General features: G+C 45.6%; 1 protein-coding gene across 2 annotated transcripts in view; it reads right to left on the reverse strand.

Moving 5' to 3' along the window:
• PPA2 (inorganic pyrophosphatase 2) overlaps positions 1-12,804 on the reverse strand; it is a 93,282-nt gene extending 80,478 nt beyond the window's left edge. The window contains exon 1 of one of the 2 annotated variants that reach the window (XM_045067058.1): positions 12,583-12,804. In XM_045067058.1, the coding sequence (XP_044922993.1) occupies positions 12,583-12,763 (181 nt within the window). In that variant the 5' untranslated portion in view covers positions 12,764-12,804. The remainder of the gene's footprint in view (positions 1-12,582) is intronic. The other variant, XM_045067056.1, reaches the window with a different exon arrangement.
• Between the last annotated feature and the right edge of the window lie 4,585 nt (positions 12,805-17,389).

Consider the following 17,389-nt stretch of genomic DNA (forward strand, 5'->3'; position numbering starts at 1 on the left):
GCAATGAATAGGAGTATGTTCTTACTATACTGGGTACAATAAGCATCAAAAAGCAAAAGAATGACAGCAAGAAAGGAATGAATAATGGAAGAGATAAAAATTTAAATGGAAAGGACAGGGAAGATCTCACTGATAGGTAATACTTCAGCACAGACCTAAATAAAGTGAGGAAGCAGGTCAAGCAGATTATCTAGGGAGGAACACTGCAGAGAGGCCAGGACAGCTGGAACACAATGATCAAAAGGAAGAGTGGCAGGTGACGAATTCAGAGAGGAAGTCCAGTATTAGTCACACAGAACCTTGTATACTGTGGTGAATATTTTAAGTTTATTTTGAGCGAAATGAGAAGTCACTAAGGTTTTGAGCAGAGCCTGGACATGATCTGACTTACATGTTAAAAGGATCAAGGTAACTTCTGTGTGGAAATCAGACTGGAGGGGTCCAGGGTGGCAGCAGGAGGAAGAATCAGAAGGCTACTACAATTGGCAGGTGGAAGATGGATTAAGTCGCAAGGGGGAAGTAGAGAGAAGTAACTCTCTTCTGGATACACTTCAAAAGCACAGCTGAAGGGAGAAACCACTGAATCCGAAGTGGGGTTAAGAGTAGGAAAGGCACCAAGAATGATTGCTGAGTTACTGGTTACAGATTTGAGGACAGAAACAAATAACCAAGCAGGCAGAGGAATCCAGAATCCAGGGTACTACACATGGTAACTTCGAGATGTCTCTGAGACATTTAGATGGAGACAACAGAATATGTTTACTGGATGTGTCAATCTTGAGTTCACAAAGAGATTCAGGCTCTGAATCTCTGGGAGGCATAGATGGTATCTATAACTGTGGGGCTGAAAAGCTCAATAGCTACAGTCAGCAAACTTTGGCCCACGGCCTGTTTTTACTTGTGTAAATAAAGTTTTCTTGGGCAAAGCCATATTCATTTTACTCTCTCTGGTTGCTTCTATGCTAGAAAGATGGAGTTAAGTAGGCAGAGACCCTATGCCCTGAAAAGCCTACTAGTTACCATCAGGGCCCTTTAGAGAAAACCTCAGCCAACCCCTGCCCTAGAGAGAGAACAGACAGAGATGTGGGCCAAGTACTGAGCCCTAGAGCATTTCAAAAGACCAGCAAAATAGACTGTGGGAGAAGCCATCAAAATAAAAAAGTGTTGTCCCAGAGACAGAATGAAAAATTGATCATTATATTTGTCACACGCAAGTCGCCTTTTGACCAATGAATTTGGTAGAGGAGCAGCAATAGCAGCAGGAGTGAAAGCCTGACTGATGGTGATCCTTGACAGTTTGGTTGATATTTAATAAGAGACCAGAAAGACTGATGTGTACACGAGAAAGCCTTTTTGAAAGTTAGCTTCCCGTGGAGACACAGGGGTAAGAAGTTGGCTGTTACACTGGGGGGGTGGGCCGTACTACAACCCTCCACTGTCTTCAATTTCTGTAGAAGAAACCAGCCCACTCCACAAGCCCCAAGCCTCCAGGATAAACATCTATGTGCTATTCCATAATAAAACTTACACCAACCCCCTACATTAAGCTCCACATCCCCCTCTCACTCTCTCTCCTATTGGACATTAACTCCACACAACTACTGTGGGGTTCTGCACCCGAGTTTGGCTTCTTCTTACTCTACAGACCCCCCACAGCACATATACTTACACTGGGAATTCCTCCATGCTGTTTCATCAATAACAATACCTCCAACTGTTTTTCATGTTCTAAATGCATTCTGAAATCTCCAGCTCTGATGGATCCTTCTTATTTGTTGTTTTAGGATTATCCTTTTTTATTCACTTATTATCACTATAATAGGATATTCACTAGAAGGAAGATTACACAAACAACTGCCATCTTATCTCAGTATTTTGCTTTGTCAAAAATAATAAACTAAGAATTCTGTCATGCCCATAATCTATACTGCACACGGTCAGACAGTGTTAAAACTTTCCCTTCAACTAGACTGGAATGAGATTTTATTCTATTATTTTGTAAATTACCTATGTTTTTCTCTCATAACAGCAAGTTGTAGTAGGCCGAAAGTTTATTAATGGTATTAGCAAGTGAGAAAATTGAACGGAGTACAAAACTTGTATTGGATAATATGTGTATACACCAAATAGCTACATGTATGCCAAGTACCATCACACGATTACAAATTATTACTAAAAACCATGTATAGAGATTTTTACTGGAAGTTTAGCAATGAAAAATTACCAAATAGATACAAGTAATTTTTCAATACTCACACAATAACCATTATATTCTATATGTTATCTATAACATTCTAATTCTCTGATACAAACCAACTTAAAAAAAAGTTTTAGGAACTCATATATTTAAGATTCAAACACATATTGTGTGGATTATTCACAGGAAATTTTATTAAGTACAAATCTATGGTATAGTCAATGGCAGATTCCATCACCTACCACTCAAATGATGTGCTTAAAAAAAGAAAACCTATAGTAATTTCAACTTAAGCATATACTATGAATGATAAAACAAATTCACTGTTAAAGAACTGTACGATTCATTCTTACTCTAAATAAAAGCAACATGAATTACCTACAGCACGACGACTCAAAGTGAATCAGTCACCTACCCCATAGTAACAAAAATACAAACTATGGAAAGCATAGCTTCTACTCATCTTTGAGAAAATGTTAAAAAAAAAAAGAATGAGTTTTTTTTTTTTTTCCTTTTTTGTGAGAGTGTGTGAGCAGGGGGAAGGGCAGACAGACAAGAGACAATCTTAACCAGGGCTCCATCTCCAGATCCTGACTGAGATCATGACCTGAACAGTATCAATGATATTGAGTCAGAGGCTCAACAAAGTGAGCCACCCAGGTACTCCATGTATTTTCAAGTTATTAACAAAACAAAGACAGACCTGCAGGCTATCAAAGGAATATTGACATGCAGTGCTCTCTTTGGTCCCATATAAACAAGTCTAACTTCATTATGAATTCAATTCAAAAGACTGCAGGACAATATCCATTAAAACCAAGACTTGGGGGGTGCATGGGTGGCTCAGTTGGTTGAGGTTAATTTTGGCTCAGGTCATGATCTCAGGTTTGTGAGACTGAGCCCTGCCTAGGACTCCACACTCAGCAGGGAATCTGCTTCTCTCCGTTACTTTCTTCACCCTTCACAGAATATGACAAGAATTTTGGTCTTACATCCTGAAGTCAAAAGGAAAAAAGAAATGATAATATTAAATATTTACCATGCACCATGCGTGAGACACTGATAATCTTACACACTTGATTTCATTTAACTGTCACAAGCAATTTGATAATATCATTAGTACTATCAGTATTTTGCAGATGGAGAAATTGAGCTGAGGGATGTCAACCAATGCCCAAGATAGTCCAACTTGGCCTACAATCTAAGTGCTTTGATTACTAGTCTAAAACTGTTTCTCTGACACACTTGCTTTTGGAAGTTTCAGTTATCACCTCACGCAGCGCCTCCCCAACTGAATTCCATGAAAACTCCAGGATCATTAAAATGTTAACAATGTTCTAAGAAATATGGGCTCTGGGGTTCAAATCTTTACAAATTACTTTATATCAGAATTTCCCAGATCTTTAATATGCACACTGTGACTCTCAAAGAAGGTGATAAAATGGGAAGTGTTCTGCTCATTTATTAAACCATGAAGTGCTTTGTATAAAGAAAATCTAATAATAAACTATGGTATGTCTGTGTTCAACTCAGCACAGTTTGGAAAAATGACAATCTAGTCCAATCTCCTCTTTCCATGGTTTAATAAAAGTGAGATACAGGTAAGTTAAATGACTCAGTCAAGGCCAACATAAAGTTAATAAAAGGCCAGGGCTAGTACCACGGAGACCTGATGATTCCTGCCAGGATGCTCCTTCCCTGTATCATCCCATCTCATTTCAGTACTGTTTCTACAAAGTCCAGTGCTAATTAAAAGGGAAAAAAGTATTAAACCCATCATTTATTCGGATTCTCCTAAATGGCAGTACAGAGAAACCATTTACAGAAATAAAGCTAAAAAATGGTCTACCTCCCAGTGCAGTATTGTAGAGAACTGGAATATATTGGGAAATGATTCCACTGCAATAACGCTGAATAACACTTTTCAGCCAAGTAGTGCTACACTCTTGTTTTTCTTTGAAGTTACGTACAACTACATACTAGTACTTCATGTAGACACTGTCAATGCTCAAAACACCTAATTTGAGATTGTTGGGCTGGCAGGAAGGGGGCTACCAAAGATGGCGAAAGTTCCCGCCACAAGACCTGAGCTCGGACAGGAGAACAAAGGCCCAAGCAGGAATCTGAGACCCCCGCCCCGGGCTCCTGTGGACCAATGGGATCCCGTGAGCAGGCGGGATATCCAAATAAGGGAAACTTCCAAAAGACCCCTGAGCTTCCTCCGAGACCCCTTAAAAGCCCCCTCCTCCCTGCCTTGGGTGCGATTTCCGCCACTCTGCTTTCCAGAGTGGCGGAACCTCGCCCGAGGGTGCCCACCTCCTCCCGGCGCAACTTTCCTGGCTCCCCTTCTCCTGAGCCCTGAAACTTCGCCGGAGAGCGTTTTTAATAAATCTTGCCTTGCACCCACTTTGCCTGGTGTTGTGTTTATCTCGCCAGAAAAAACTTTACATTTGGTGCCGAGACCCGGGAAGGAGATTGAGCCCCCACACAGTATGGAGGCTCTCTCCTTTCCCTGGCCGAACCGGACCTGCCTTTCCGAACGCCACTTCCGAAGCTGTGGTGAGTTTCCCCGATTCCGCGCCTCCTTCCGGAAAGCCCTGCCCTAATCGCGGCCGCGTCAGGGTGGACCCCGCCGGTCACCAGGTGACCTCCGTGACTCTGAGAGGCTGGGAGACGTCCTAACCTCTACGGCAGTCGACACAGTTTTTCCGCAACCCAGTGGTGGATGAGGGGACGCCTTCCTCCAGCCCTCGGGTTGCCCGGCAACGAATCGTGGGGACCTCCCAATCCAAATTCGACCCTAAAACATCCCGGGGGTGTTTTAGGCCTGCTGGCCAATCTTAAAACCCTGGAACTGGACCAGGACCTGCAAAAACGACGTTACTGTACTGTCGCTTGGCCACAATACCGATTAGACAATCAGTCCCAATGGCCTCCGGAAGGCATGTTTAACTATCAGACTTTCATGGACCTAAATAACCTCGGCAGGCACCAAGGCAGATGGGCCAAGGTCCCTTATGTCCAGCTTTCTGGACTCTGCACTCTCGCCCCTTCCTCTGCTCTCACTGCTCCACCTCACAGGTCCTCTTGGCCCGCTCCCCTCCCCCTACCCTGCCACCCACTGCTCCCAAAGACTCGGACCTCTCCTCCCCGTCTCCTCTCTCTGAACCCCCGGAGAGCTTCACCCACCCACTGACAAGAGGGCCTCTGGTTCCTCCTCCTCCTCCTCTTTACCGCGATCCTTCACCCCAAGGTCCCTTAAATTCAGGATTTCTGAACCGGCGCTCTCGTCTACCCCTCCTTCTCCCCCTCCCCACTCCTATCCGAACTCCTGACAAATTTATCCGCAGTAAACGAGAAACTCCAATCAAAGTTTACTGAAGGTCAAATAGGCTCTTGTTATTTGTTAAAATCTGCTAGCAAAGAGATGACTAGAACTGATGGTTACTTGTGTCTCAGAGTTTTAATGGGTCATTCTTAAGGTAGCATTCAAAGTCTTTGGTAACCTTTAACAGAATGGGATAAAATACCCGAGCACTGGTCGCCAGAACTAGGTTTACGCTTTTGAAATCTGTTGGTAAACACCTTTTGTGCTTAATTGAATTCTGTTGTAACAGCCGCAGGGCTACTGTTTGAGCTAGATCCTTTCGTAAAGAATGGAAGGGGAGACTGATCACCTCCCATTAGCCAGGGATACCCAAAGGGGAGGGTGTCCAATCTGTTTGAATCTGAAGAGTGCCTGACTGCGTGAATGTGTCTGTGTGGCTCCAGCCGCACTAGGGCTCGAAAGCCCCCCGCTGAGTTAGTCTGACCCCCAAGGGAGGTTGCTGGAGTTGAGGAAGTTTGAGTTCATGCGCCCTTCTCTCTACAGGACCTTTCCCAAATTGAGAAACGTTTGGGCTCCTTTTCGGCCAGTTCTGATAACTATATTAAAGAATTCCAATATCTGGCACAAGCCTATGACCTCACCTGGCATGATTTACATGTGGTCCAGACCACCACCCTCACCATAGAGGAGAGGGAACGCATCCAGGCTGCTGCCCAGGAGCACGCGGATCAGGTCCAGCTCACTGATGCTGGAGCCCGGGTGGTCCCAGCTGTAGAACCAGGTTGGGATTATCAGGATGGCCAAGATGGCCACTGGTGCCGCGAACGCATGGTCCAGTGTCTCATAGCCGGCATGCGGGCGGCCTCTAATAAGGCCGTTAATTATGACAAGATTAGGGATATTGTCCAGGCCCCTACGACAACCCCACCATGTTTCTTAACCAGTTGACCTAACCTTTAACCCAGTACACTCGCTTGGACCCTGCCTCTCCTGTGGGGGCCACGGTACTGGCTACTCATTTTATCTCTCAATCGGCACCGGATATACAGAGAAAGTTAAAGAAGGCTGAGGAGGACCCTCAGACCCCCATTTCTGACTTGGTGAAAATGGCATTTAAGGTCTTTAATTCCCGTGAGGAGGTGGCTGAGCTTAAACGACAAGCCATATTCCAGCAAAAGGTTCAGTTGCAGACCCAAGCCTTGGTAGCAGCCCTGTGGCCGGCCGGCTCCGGGAGCCAGCAGAGAGGGGAAACCAATCGCACCCCGCCGGGGGGCCTGTTTCAAATGCAGGGCCGAGGGACATTGGGCTCGCCAGTGCCCCAATCCAAAGCTGCCAACTCGGCCTTGCCCTCAATGCCATTTGATGGGCCACTGGAAATCCGACTGCCCTAACCTCGGGGTATCTTCGACGCCTCAACGTGGGGGACCCCCCGAGATAGTAAGTCTGGCCTTTCAACTGCTTGGATTGGAGGACGACTGACGAAGCCCAGACTCAGCCACCCCTCTCACCCAGGCCAAGCCCAGGGTTACGCTCCAGGTAGTGGGTAAGTCCATCTCTTTTTTGCTGGACACAGGGGGCTACCTACTCTGTTCTGCCTTCCTACTCGGGACTTACTCGAACCTCACCAATTACTGTTATGGGGATCGATGGGACCTCCTCCAATCCTAGGGTGACCATTCCCCTTACCTGTAGCCTGGATGGGTTTCCCTTCCCCCACTCGTTCCTATGATTCCTTCCTGCCTGGTCCCTCTACTGGGTAGGGACATTCTCCAGAAACTGAGGGCAACTATCTGTCTCTCACCTTCTTCTACTCCCTCCACCTCAACCCGTCTCATCCTACACCTCTCCACTCCCTCGACCCTCACTCCAGATGACCTACCTACTGTAGACCCTCAGGTGTGGGACACCTCGGAACCCATCATTGCTTCCCACCTTACCCCAGTTAAAGTACAGCTTAAGGATAACTCTAAGTTTCCCTCAAGCTCAGTTCCCTATTTCCTTAGCCCACCGCCAGGGCCTGAAACTATCGTAGAACGGCTTTAATGTCAGGGACTCCTGATCCCCATCATTTCCCCCTGTAACACCCCATCCTCCCAGTACGCAAGCCCTCAGGGGCTTATCGACTGGTACAAGACCTTAGGCTTATCAACGAGGTCGTGGTCCCCCTCCACCCAGTCGTTCCTAACCCTACTGTCTCGCGTTCCCCCAAACACCTCTCACTTTACTGTACTGGAGCTAAAGGACGCTTTTTTCACCGTCCCCTTGCACCCTGATTCCTATTTTCTTTTTGCCTTCACCTGGGAGGATCCTGACATGCATGCTTCTGGACAATTAACTTGGACTGTTCTACCCCAGGGGTTCAGGGACAGCCCTCACATTTTCGGCCAGGCCTACAGACTTAACAGCAGTGCGTCCTTAAGGCCAGGACTCTACTACATATGTGGATGACCTCCTCCTCTGCAGCCCCTCCCTCTCGGTCTCCCAAGACGACACCTCCACCCTACTTAGCTTTCTGGGGGCCAAGGGATATCAAGTACCCCCCTCCACGGCCCTCAACATGACCTTAGGGCAGCCCATCACGGTCTACTCTCCTGCTGACTCACAGAGCTCCTTAGCCACCGATCCCTGGCCCATCTGACTCCTCGTCTCCAGCTATTCCATCTGCTATTCCTAGAGAACCCGCATCTCTCTCTCTCTACCTCTCCCCGCTTAAACCCTGCAACTTTACTGCCTATACCCTTGCCAGATAAGGGGTGGATCTACATCCAGGACAGGATTGCCCTGCCAGGCAATCTGGTGCACACCTTGATTACTGACATCCACCAATCCCTCCAAAGTGGCCCATAGGCTCTCCACTAATTTCTTCAGCCATTGTTCTATCATCCTTCCTTATCTAAGGTAATCGAAGTTGTCCACAGGGCTTGCAAAACCTGTTCTGCCGTGAATTCACAAGGAGGAATCCAGGGCCTAACCAACAGCTCCAAGGTCATCAGCTGGGGGAAGACTGACACCTGGACTTCACTCCCATGCCTCACCATAAAATACATTCACAGGCTGGATCGAAGCATACCTCATGGCCCAGGAAACAGCGGACATAGTGGCTACAATACTCATCGAGCGCATCATCCCGAGGTTCGGATGGCCCCGGACCCTCCAGTCGGACAACGGACCTGCCTTCATCTCCAGTGTAACCCAACAGGTAGCTGAGAGCCTCAACATAACCTGGAAACTTCACATCCCATACCACCCACAGTCATCGGTAAGGTAGAAAAGGCCAACGGGCTGCTCAAAGCCCAACTCACCAAACCTACCCTAGAAACCCATCTTTCCTAGCCTACACTTCTGCCTATAGCTCTCACCAGACTCCTGGCTATGCCCCGCGGGTCTTCAGGCTTAAGCCCATTTGAATTACTATACGGTGGGCCCTTTCTTAGAAATCACAGCCCTCCAGCCATTTCCCCGCCTCTTTTATCCTATCTACCTTACCTCACTCTATGTCTCGTAGGGATACCCCTCCCTATTGACTGGCCACTCCCCAACTTCAGGGCCACAAATAATACGGTCCATATGGGCCCCATCGGGGGAAACATACCTATTATTAATGTGTCCTCCCTTACCACCGCAGCTGCCATATCACTAATTCCTCCCTCCTGTACTGTACTGTACTCCCTCCCAGCTGCTGTCCATCCTATTTCCCCAACACCATGGAGGAAGGGCTGCCTTCTTCCCATTCATAACAGGGGCAGGAATAGCCACAGGGGTGGCAACTGGAACAGCGGGGATAGGAACCTCCATAGACTTTTCTTACAAACTCTCCCAAGCCCTGAATGATGACACGGAATGGGTTGCTGACTCCCTCACAGCCCTACAGATGCAAGTCACCAGCCTGGCAGCCTTAGCTCTACAGAACCGACGGGCCTTAGACCTTCTGACCACCGAAAAAGGGGGGACCTGCCTATTATTAAATGAAGAATGTTGTTACTTTGTTAACCAATCATATAGTTACCTCCAGGATCAAAGAACTCAGGGATCGGATCCAAGCACAGTGGTGAGACACATCCTCCTGGGGCCTGGACCCCTACAACTGGGTAACCTGGCTGCTCCCTCTGGCGGGACCTGTAAGCATAATCCTCCTCCTAATCTCAGTTGCTCCCTGTCTTTTCCGGTACTTGCAGGGTCGCCTACAAGAACTTGCCTGAGTATCTGTCAATCAACTCCTCCTCCAGCCCTACTCTCGCCTGCCCACTTCCAACTACCCCTACAACGACGCCCCCCCCCTGTCAGCAGGAAGTAGCCAGAACCGAGTCGACGCCCCTGACACCATTATATTAAGCAAAAGGTCGGAATGTTGGGCTGGCAGGAAGGGGGCTACCAAAGATGGCGAAAGTTCCCGCCACAAGACCTGAGCTCGGACAGGAGAACAAAGGCCCAAGCAGGAATCTGAGACCCCCGCCCCGGGCTCCTGTGGACCAATGGGATCCCGTGAGCAGGCGGGATATCCAAATAAGGGAAACTTCCAAAAGACCCCTGAGCTTCCTCCGAGACCCCTTAAAAGCCCCCTCCTCCCTGCCTTGGGTGCGACTTCCGCCACTCTGCTTTCCAGAGTGGCGGAACCTCGCCCGAGGGTGCCCACCTCCTCCCGGCGCAACTTTCCTGGCTCCCCTTCTCCTGAGCCCTGAAACTTCGCCGGAGAGCGTTTTTAATAAATCTTGCCTTGCACCCACTTTGCCTGGTGTTGTGTTTATCTCGCCGGAAAAAACTTTACAGAGATCATCTTTATAAGAAGCAATTTGTTCACTGTTTTCCACTTCCTCCCTTACCCTAAAGGGGCTTCTTTTCACTTTGTCCTACCCTTGCCAGCAAGCAGGAAACATCCTGGGCCAAGGATGCCACCTGGCGTTTTAGACCAGGAACTGTTTAACCTGACATACCTTCCACTCCGTTTCTCACTGGCCCCTTCCCCAAACCCCACTCTTCCAGTTCTTGCCTTTTCTCTTCCTATCATTTACCCTAACTCAGTGAACACTGTTGGCATTCTAGTTACAGAAAAATCATGAGGTGAATACACTGTAGCTAAAAAAACACAGTGTAAAGTTAATACAGCCTTGGAAATGCCCTAAAAGAGACCCTGTCCAATAGAGAATGTTAAAATACCTAATATTTATCCAGTGCCTTCAGAGAAGATCCACACCAAAAAGGACCCTGAAGATCAATGCTAGGTCAATTGCATTATTTCACAGCTAAAAAAACACCCTGTAAGAAATGAAGGAATCACCTGCCCAAATAACAGTGAGAGTTCATGGAAGGCACAGGGTGAAGGCCTAGGAGTTGCCATTTCAAAAGCCAATGCTCTGTCAACTACCCCGTATGACCCAGGCTCCTCGAGACTTTTTGCTGTTAACATTCAAGTAAAATATTTTTTAGTGTTTTTATATTTTTTCCTTAATTACCTATACTGACATCATGACTCTCTCTGAAGAGCAGGGCCCGTAACTAAAATATCCTCAGTGCCATGTCTAACTGTGTCTAGCACACTTGGTAAATACTTACTGACTTTCTTGGTCTATTATTAGTGTACTTATTGCAAATCTAGAATATTTTCACCATGTTATGTGTTTAGACAAGCTTTAATCTACTCAAAAACCTAACTGCCATTTCATAATGCTCTGTGCCCCAAATTACCACATCATACATAACCTTCTGGAACACAAGCCACTCAGAAATTTGGGAGTTCTTGTTAAGGGTTCCTCTCCACCTGAGGAGTCTTGATTGACTAAACAAGGATGGGAAAGGATATGTAGCATAGGGGGGGAGGGGGGAGAGCAACCAATTTTGAAGATATTTTAATATTGGTTGCATCATAATCCATAAAGTATACTCAGTATTCTCTCCCATAAAATACTCTTCGACCCTAAGTTCCCGTAAGATAGTGTAAACATTTTATAAATTACAGATAGCAATAATCACAGGTATTATTTCTGATAATTTGTATTGTAGACGCTCTAATCACTTTAATACACACTTTATCATGAAATTCTTACAGCCCTGTTTTGCAGATAAGAAAACAAAAAGCAGAGCAGGTGAAGAAACTCATGCGGGGTCACAGAGCGAAGAGCTGAAAAACCCAGGATTCCAGCTCAGATCCGAAAGCCCCCAAAGCTAGTGCTCCTATGAAATGGGCTTATAAGGCAAGGCCGACTTTACAGAAAAAAGTTACTCTCTCGGGGCTCGGAAGTCATTAGGCATAAAGGCAACTCAACCAACCTCCCTATCTTCACCCCACAGGGAAATACGTGGGTGCAAAGAAAAATGAGAATAAATAACCGGGACCTGGGTCGTTTCCTGACTCAGCCGGTCCGCTTAGTGCCCTGCAACTCGCTTTGCCCTCTGGGGCTTGTTCACTGTGAGAAGATAGGGCTGGCCGGGAGCCAACCAACTAGGCTCTTGGTCGAGCACCGCCTTCAAAGTGCAAATTTGTGAATATAAAATCGTGCTTCTGGGAGATGCTTTGCCAGCGTCTCCCCCACTCCATCCCCACCCCCCAAAAAGACCCACTGGCCTAAGCATCTCCGAAGTTCCGACCGCCTTTCCAATTGCAGGAGGCCCTCACTAGGAGGAGCGCGGTTACGCCCACCGAAAGGGCCGGTCCGCTGGCGGACTCTGCCCTGCCCTTGCACAAGTAAATTACCGGAACCCTGAGCCGCTGCGGGGCCCTGCCTAAGGCTTCGGGGCCGCGGCGCGGTGACCGCGGGGCCCCTGCGCCTCGGCCCGCCGCTGGGGGCAGGCGGTTGGCCGCGCCCGGGGCGACTCAGCGCGGCGCCACCGGCCGCCCACCACCCTGCGTCTCCGCGTTCCGCGTTTGGGGACTCGGCGCCGCCCCCCTCGCCGACAGCTCCCGAGGCTCGGCGCGGGCCCCTGCATGCGGGGAGGTGGCCTGGGCTGCTCGGCCACCACCGCAAGCCCGAAGGGAGGAGGGAGGAGGCCGCGTGGACTGCACAGGCCCCACCCCGAGCCTCCCCTGCTGCGCCGCCCGCCGGGGGCCTCTCGAGCTACTTACTGAAGAAGAGGCGGTAATCGGGGGAGTAGAGCTGGCCGCGCTCCTCCGTGCGGTAGAAGGCCTGGGCCATGGCGCCGTGCGGCCCAGGCCCTGCACTCTTTCCCCGGGGCAAGCGGGCGGCGGCGGGGGGTCCCGCGCGCCAGCCCCAGCCGGTGCGCAGGAGCGGCAGCAGCGCGCGCATGGCGTTGACGGCGGTCGGGCTCCGCGCTGGGCGGCGCTGGGGGATCCCGGCCCAGCCGCGCGCCGGTGCCCCCTACTGGCTGGAGCCATCCCTCCCGCCCGGGGCTTGGATTTAGATCCCGCGCCCCCGCTTTCTCTGGCCGGGCCTGGAGACTTCAATGGGAGCAAACAGCGCCCAATAAATTGCCAGTGACACACGCAGTGTGCACGCTGTGTCCAGAGCAAGGCAAAGACGAGCAAAATAACATCCACCACCCCTGAGGAGCTCACAGCCACTTATTAATGCGTACATGCATTTATTCCTTTACTCATCCACTCAATATTTACTCTCATAATATTTTTATTACAGTGATAAAAATTGAGTGATTATTCTGTGCCAGGCACGTCTCTATATCCCGTCCAATGTAGAAGGCAAGCATTGCACACACAAAAACACCATGATGAGACATGATCAGACATCCTTGTGAAGATTTGACAGGTGACTTGTCAGGTAACCTTGTGAAGGTAACTTCTTCAAATGGTTACCTCTTCCGTGAGGCCTTTTCTATTTAACCCAACTAGAGATGATTTATCCTTTCTTTTTCTTACATTTTCACTTTTACAATGGCACTTGGTACCAGACCTATATGTTTGTGAACCTGTCCTGTTTTCTGTTTCACCCGAATCAACCCACTGTTCTGTTAATGAGCCAAACACTCCGGAATTAAGATTTAGTATCCTTAGCAGGGTGTAGCAGCATGCCCAGCCATAATAATGTCTCTTTTGTTGTGGAGTTAAGTTGCTCCTGGGAGTCCCTTTTACCAGATCTTTTTATTAGTATATGAAATTCTGGTTATCCACTTTCCAGGAAAACTTGCAGAAACAATTTTCCATAGGCAATATCTCCACTTCTCCCCATTTCAATTCAGATGACCTTCCTCCAGTGACCTCCAGTCAATAGGAAGTTCAAGATCACCAGTGACCTCCAGTCAATAGGAAGTTCAATTCTCACAATAAATCAGAATGAGAGAATCCAGAAGAAAGCAGTAAAAAAGATTTTCTCATGAAAACTTTTAAAGAAAATTAAGTATTGTAAGGACCTATTTAGCTAGAGTGAGTCCATCCGGTTAAACAATAATTCTGTTGTTTAAAACTTAAACTGTCCCTGCCTCCCTTCCCCCAGGGGACTTACTTAAAAACAAGTCCTGGAAACCAGTCCCAGGTAACAAAGCCCAAATACAAGGGTGGGTGAGGCCAGGTGGAGACATCCGATGGGGGGCGGGGCACATAATGTCTCCCTAGATATCAAGGACTATGGGCCCCACCCTTTGAGCACCTTTTGGGCACCAATTCTAACCAAGGTGATAGGCTGGTTCAGATATCTACTAGGGTAAATTGTAATTCAATTAGTCACTTAATGTGTGACCTAACATGACTGTGCAGCTTTCTCTGTGTGTTACAATTTCATTGGCCATCTGTGCGTGGCCAGGACCAACCACATGGCCTTTGCCCTTAAAAGCTAGTCTGTGAAGCAGAGAGAGGTCACCCTCTCTGTAAGAGGCACGGCCCTGAACGTTGGGTTTGATTCTTGATACTTGGTGTGAAATAAAGCTTTGCTTGACCTTCGCTTTTTATCAGTCTCGCTCCTTTAATCATGGACCCATTATTGGGGGACCTTTCAGTATCTGTTATTCAATCCAAAAGTGAAAACAAAAATAGTAGCAATTTTACGGAAAGAAGCAAAAAAAGGTACACTTAAGCTCTGCAAAAACTAAGTGAAAAAAAAGAGAAAGCCTTTTTAAAATTATCTTTTTAGGTACTGTAATAAAAATCGGGTTCTAAGTTACTATGCACAATGAATACGTAAATTCATGAAAAAGATAATTCTAACTTAGAATCCTAGCTCTTATAGCATAAGACAAACATCTTTGCCAAGATTATATTAATTTATATTAATTAAGTCTGATTATGGATCTGATTCTAGTCTAAACTAGTTTCTCTCTCTGTTCCATAGCTACAAATTACATCCTCTGGTTCTTAATTTTAACAAGATAGACAAGATTTTTAAAAATGGGTTGAAACAAACCTTTACTTACAAAAATCTGCAAGCAGAAATTTCACCAAGATGGTTCTATATCTATCATATAACTTTATATAGAGATAATAGTATTTATATCTAGATGGTGGTTAGGATTTTTTTTTTTTTTGACAGATCAAAAGTAGCCAGAGAGGCAGGCAGAGAGAGAGGAGGAAGCAGGCTCCCTGCTGAGCGGAGAGCCCAATGTGGGGCTCGATCCCAGGACCCTGAGACCACAACCCGAGCCGAAGGCAGAGGCTTTAACCTACTGAGCCACCCAGGCGCCCCATAGTTAGGATTTTTAATCAACATAAATGTCTGAAGGTAGATGATACAGGGTTTCCCATGTAAGAGAAACAAGTTATATCTGCCTTGTTGGTCTTAATGTGTTTAATTTCCATTACTAAGATCCCCCTCCTAGCTCAAAATGGCTGTTACAGCTCCAATTATCACACCCTCATTTCACCTAGAAGGAAAGAAAGAAAGAAAAAAAGAAGATCCTAAAATGTTTTTGTCAACAGTGGTGGCTTTGTAATATGTAAGCTTGATTAGGCTAAACTGTAAGGGAGACTGTCCCATAAAGTGTGGGGAGGGGAGATTTACTTTTGTGCATGTATCATAGTGGCTATGTAATTTTGTTTCATCAAGTAGAAAAAAAAAGCTTAATTGTTCTCTTAACCTTTGAAGTTCAGATGTTTCAACAAGATAAACCCTACTGAGACAATGTTATAGGCTAATTTCTAATGACCTATAGATTCTTTTTTTTAAATTTTTTTATTTTTCTATTTGATCCGTAGATTCTTAGAATAAGACCAAACCGAGTAGAATATTCTAGAACTTAAGGGGCTAGAGTTGTCTAGTGTAAGGCCAAAATCACTAGGCCTTTATAACCCCACTGATAAGGGCTTCCCTAGAAAGGGCATGATGTGGAAAAGGCAGCAAAGGCCAGCCCTGAGGAGGCTGACAACTAAAGCAAAGTCTTTCATTAAAGGTGGCACAAAACTAGCCTCTCCCAAAGCTAGGAAACTCCTAGAGATAGGAGTTGGAGCTAGAGAAAAATTAGGTTATCAGTGAATCACAATTCTGTTTCTGCTTTTAGCATTGGTAAGTATAATATAAAATCTAGCTTGGATAGAGTTGTCATTTTCTGAAATGCTGGATTATCCCGCTAGAAAATGAAAGAATTTTGGAATTGTGGAGTAGTCATTTATGTGTGATATTTTGTAAAAGCAGCATATGTCTCTAAAATTAATTGTGATCCTTACCTATATATCACGATAAATAAACAAATTTTAAAATCTGCTAATTGCCATTGCTTATGCTTGCTAGCCAATGGTTAACTTCAGGGACTCGGTAGGATGTAATATAATATGTATACTATAGTAGGATTTAATAAAAAAAGAATTTTAAAACAATTTTGAACACTTTCTAGTTTATCTGTTTAGGGACACACAATATTTCACTGGCCTTTTGAACACTTTATCTAAAGGGCAACTTTGAAAATATTTTCATGTTACCAAACATTTAAAACATTTGTCATATTATCATAAAATGTTGCAAAAGTATTTCTAAATGTTACCTAGAGCTCTTATTCATCCTCTATTTGTGATCCACATTTTTCTTCTTCTAAATACAGGTCAAAGTTCCAGATCATTTCTCACTTAAATATTGACTTTTATTCTACTGAGGAGCAAAGTTATTATCATGACAATGCAACAAAACAAAATGATTTTTATCTGTGAACTTTAGATCTCTAAATATATTAAGTACTGTTGTGTTTTTATAGAACTATTTTTATAAAAGCCATGATACCTCAAGAGAATAAGAGAAGATGATGGGAGAGAATATTTGCAAATGATATATCTGATAAAGGACTATTACCAAACTATACAAACAACTCTTAAAAATGAAAAATAGAAAAACAAACAACCTAATTTTTTAAATTGGTAAAAGAAAGAACAAAACAGTGAGCAATTGGTTATATAAGTTTATGGGTACAGAGCCTGTCAGTTGTCCCCCAACATCAGCCCTCCCCTTCATTTACAGCAGAAGAATTTTTTACTTCTCCAGATAAAAATTATACTCTCCAGCTTCACTTACAAAAGGTGTGACCATGTAACTCAAGTCCATCAGTGGAACATCCAGGAACATTCCCTAGAAAAATCTGGTGTGTATATATACATACATGTATATATACACACAATATATGTATATATACACACAATGGAATATTATTCTGTCATGAGCATGGAGGGAACTTGAGGGCATTAGGCTAAGTGAAATAAGTCAGACAGAGAAAGACAAATACTGCATGATCTCACTTAAATGTGGAATATTAAAAAAAGAAAAAAGAAAGAAAGAAAAGTTGAATTCATAGAAATAGAGAAGAATAGTAGTTGCCAGGGACTGGGAGTTAGAAGAAATAGGGAGATGTTGGTCAAAAGGTAGAAGTTTCCAGTTGTAAGTTCCAGGGATGTACTGTACACCATGGTAACTATAGTCATGCTAAGAGAATAGATCTTAGATATTCTAACCACAAATACATACAAAAAAGATAATCACATCAGGTGA

This window comes from Mustela putorius, unplaced genomic scaffold, assembly GCF_011764305.1.
Source record: "Mustela putorius furo isolate JIRA1106 unplaced genomic scaffold, ASM1176430v1.1 tig00003871_pilon_pilon_pilon, whole genome shotgun sequence".
Lineage (NCBI taxonomy): Eukaryota > Metazoa > Chordata > Mammalia > Carnivora > Mustelidae > Mustela > Mustela putorius.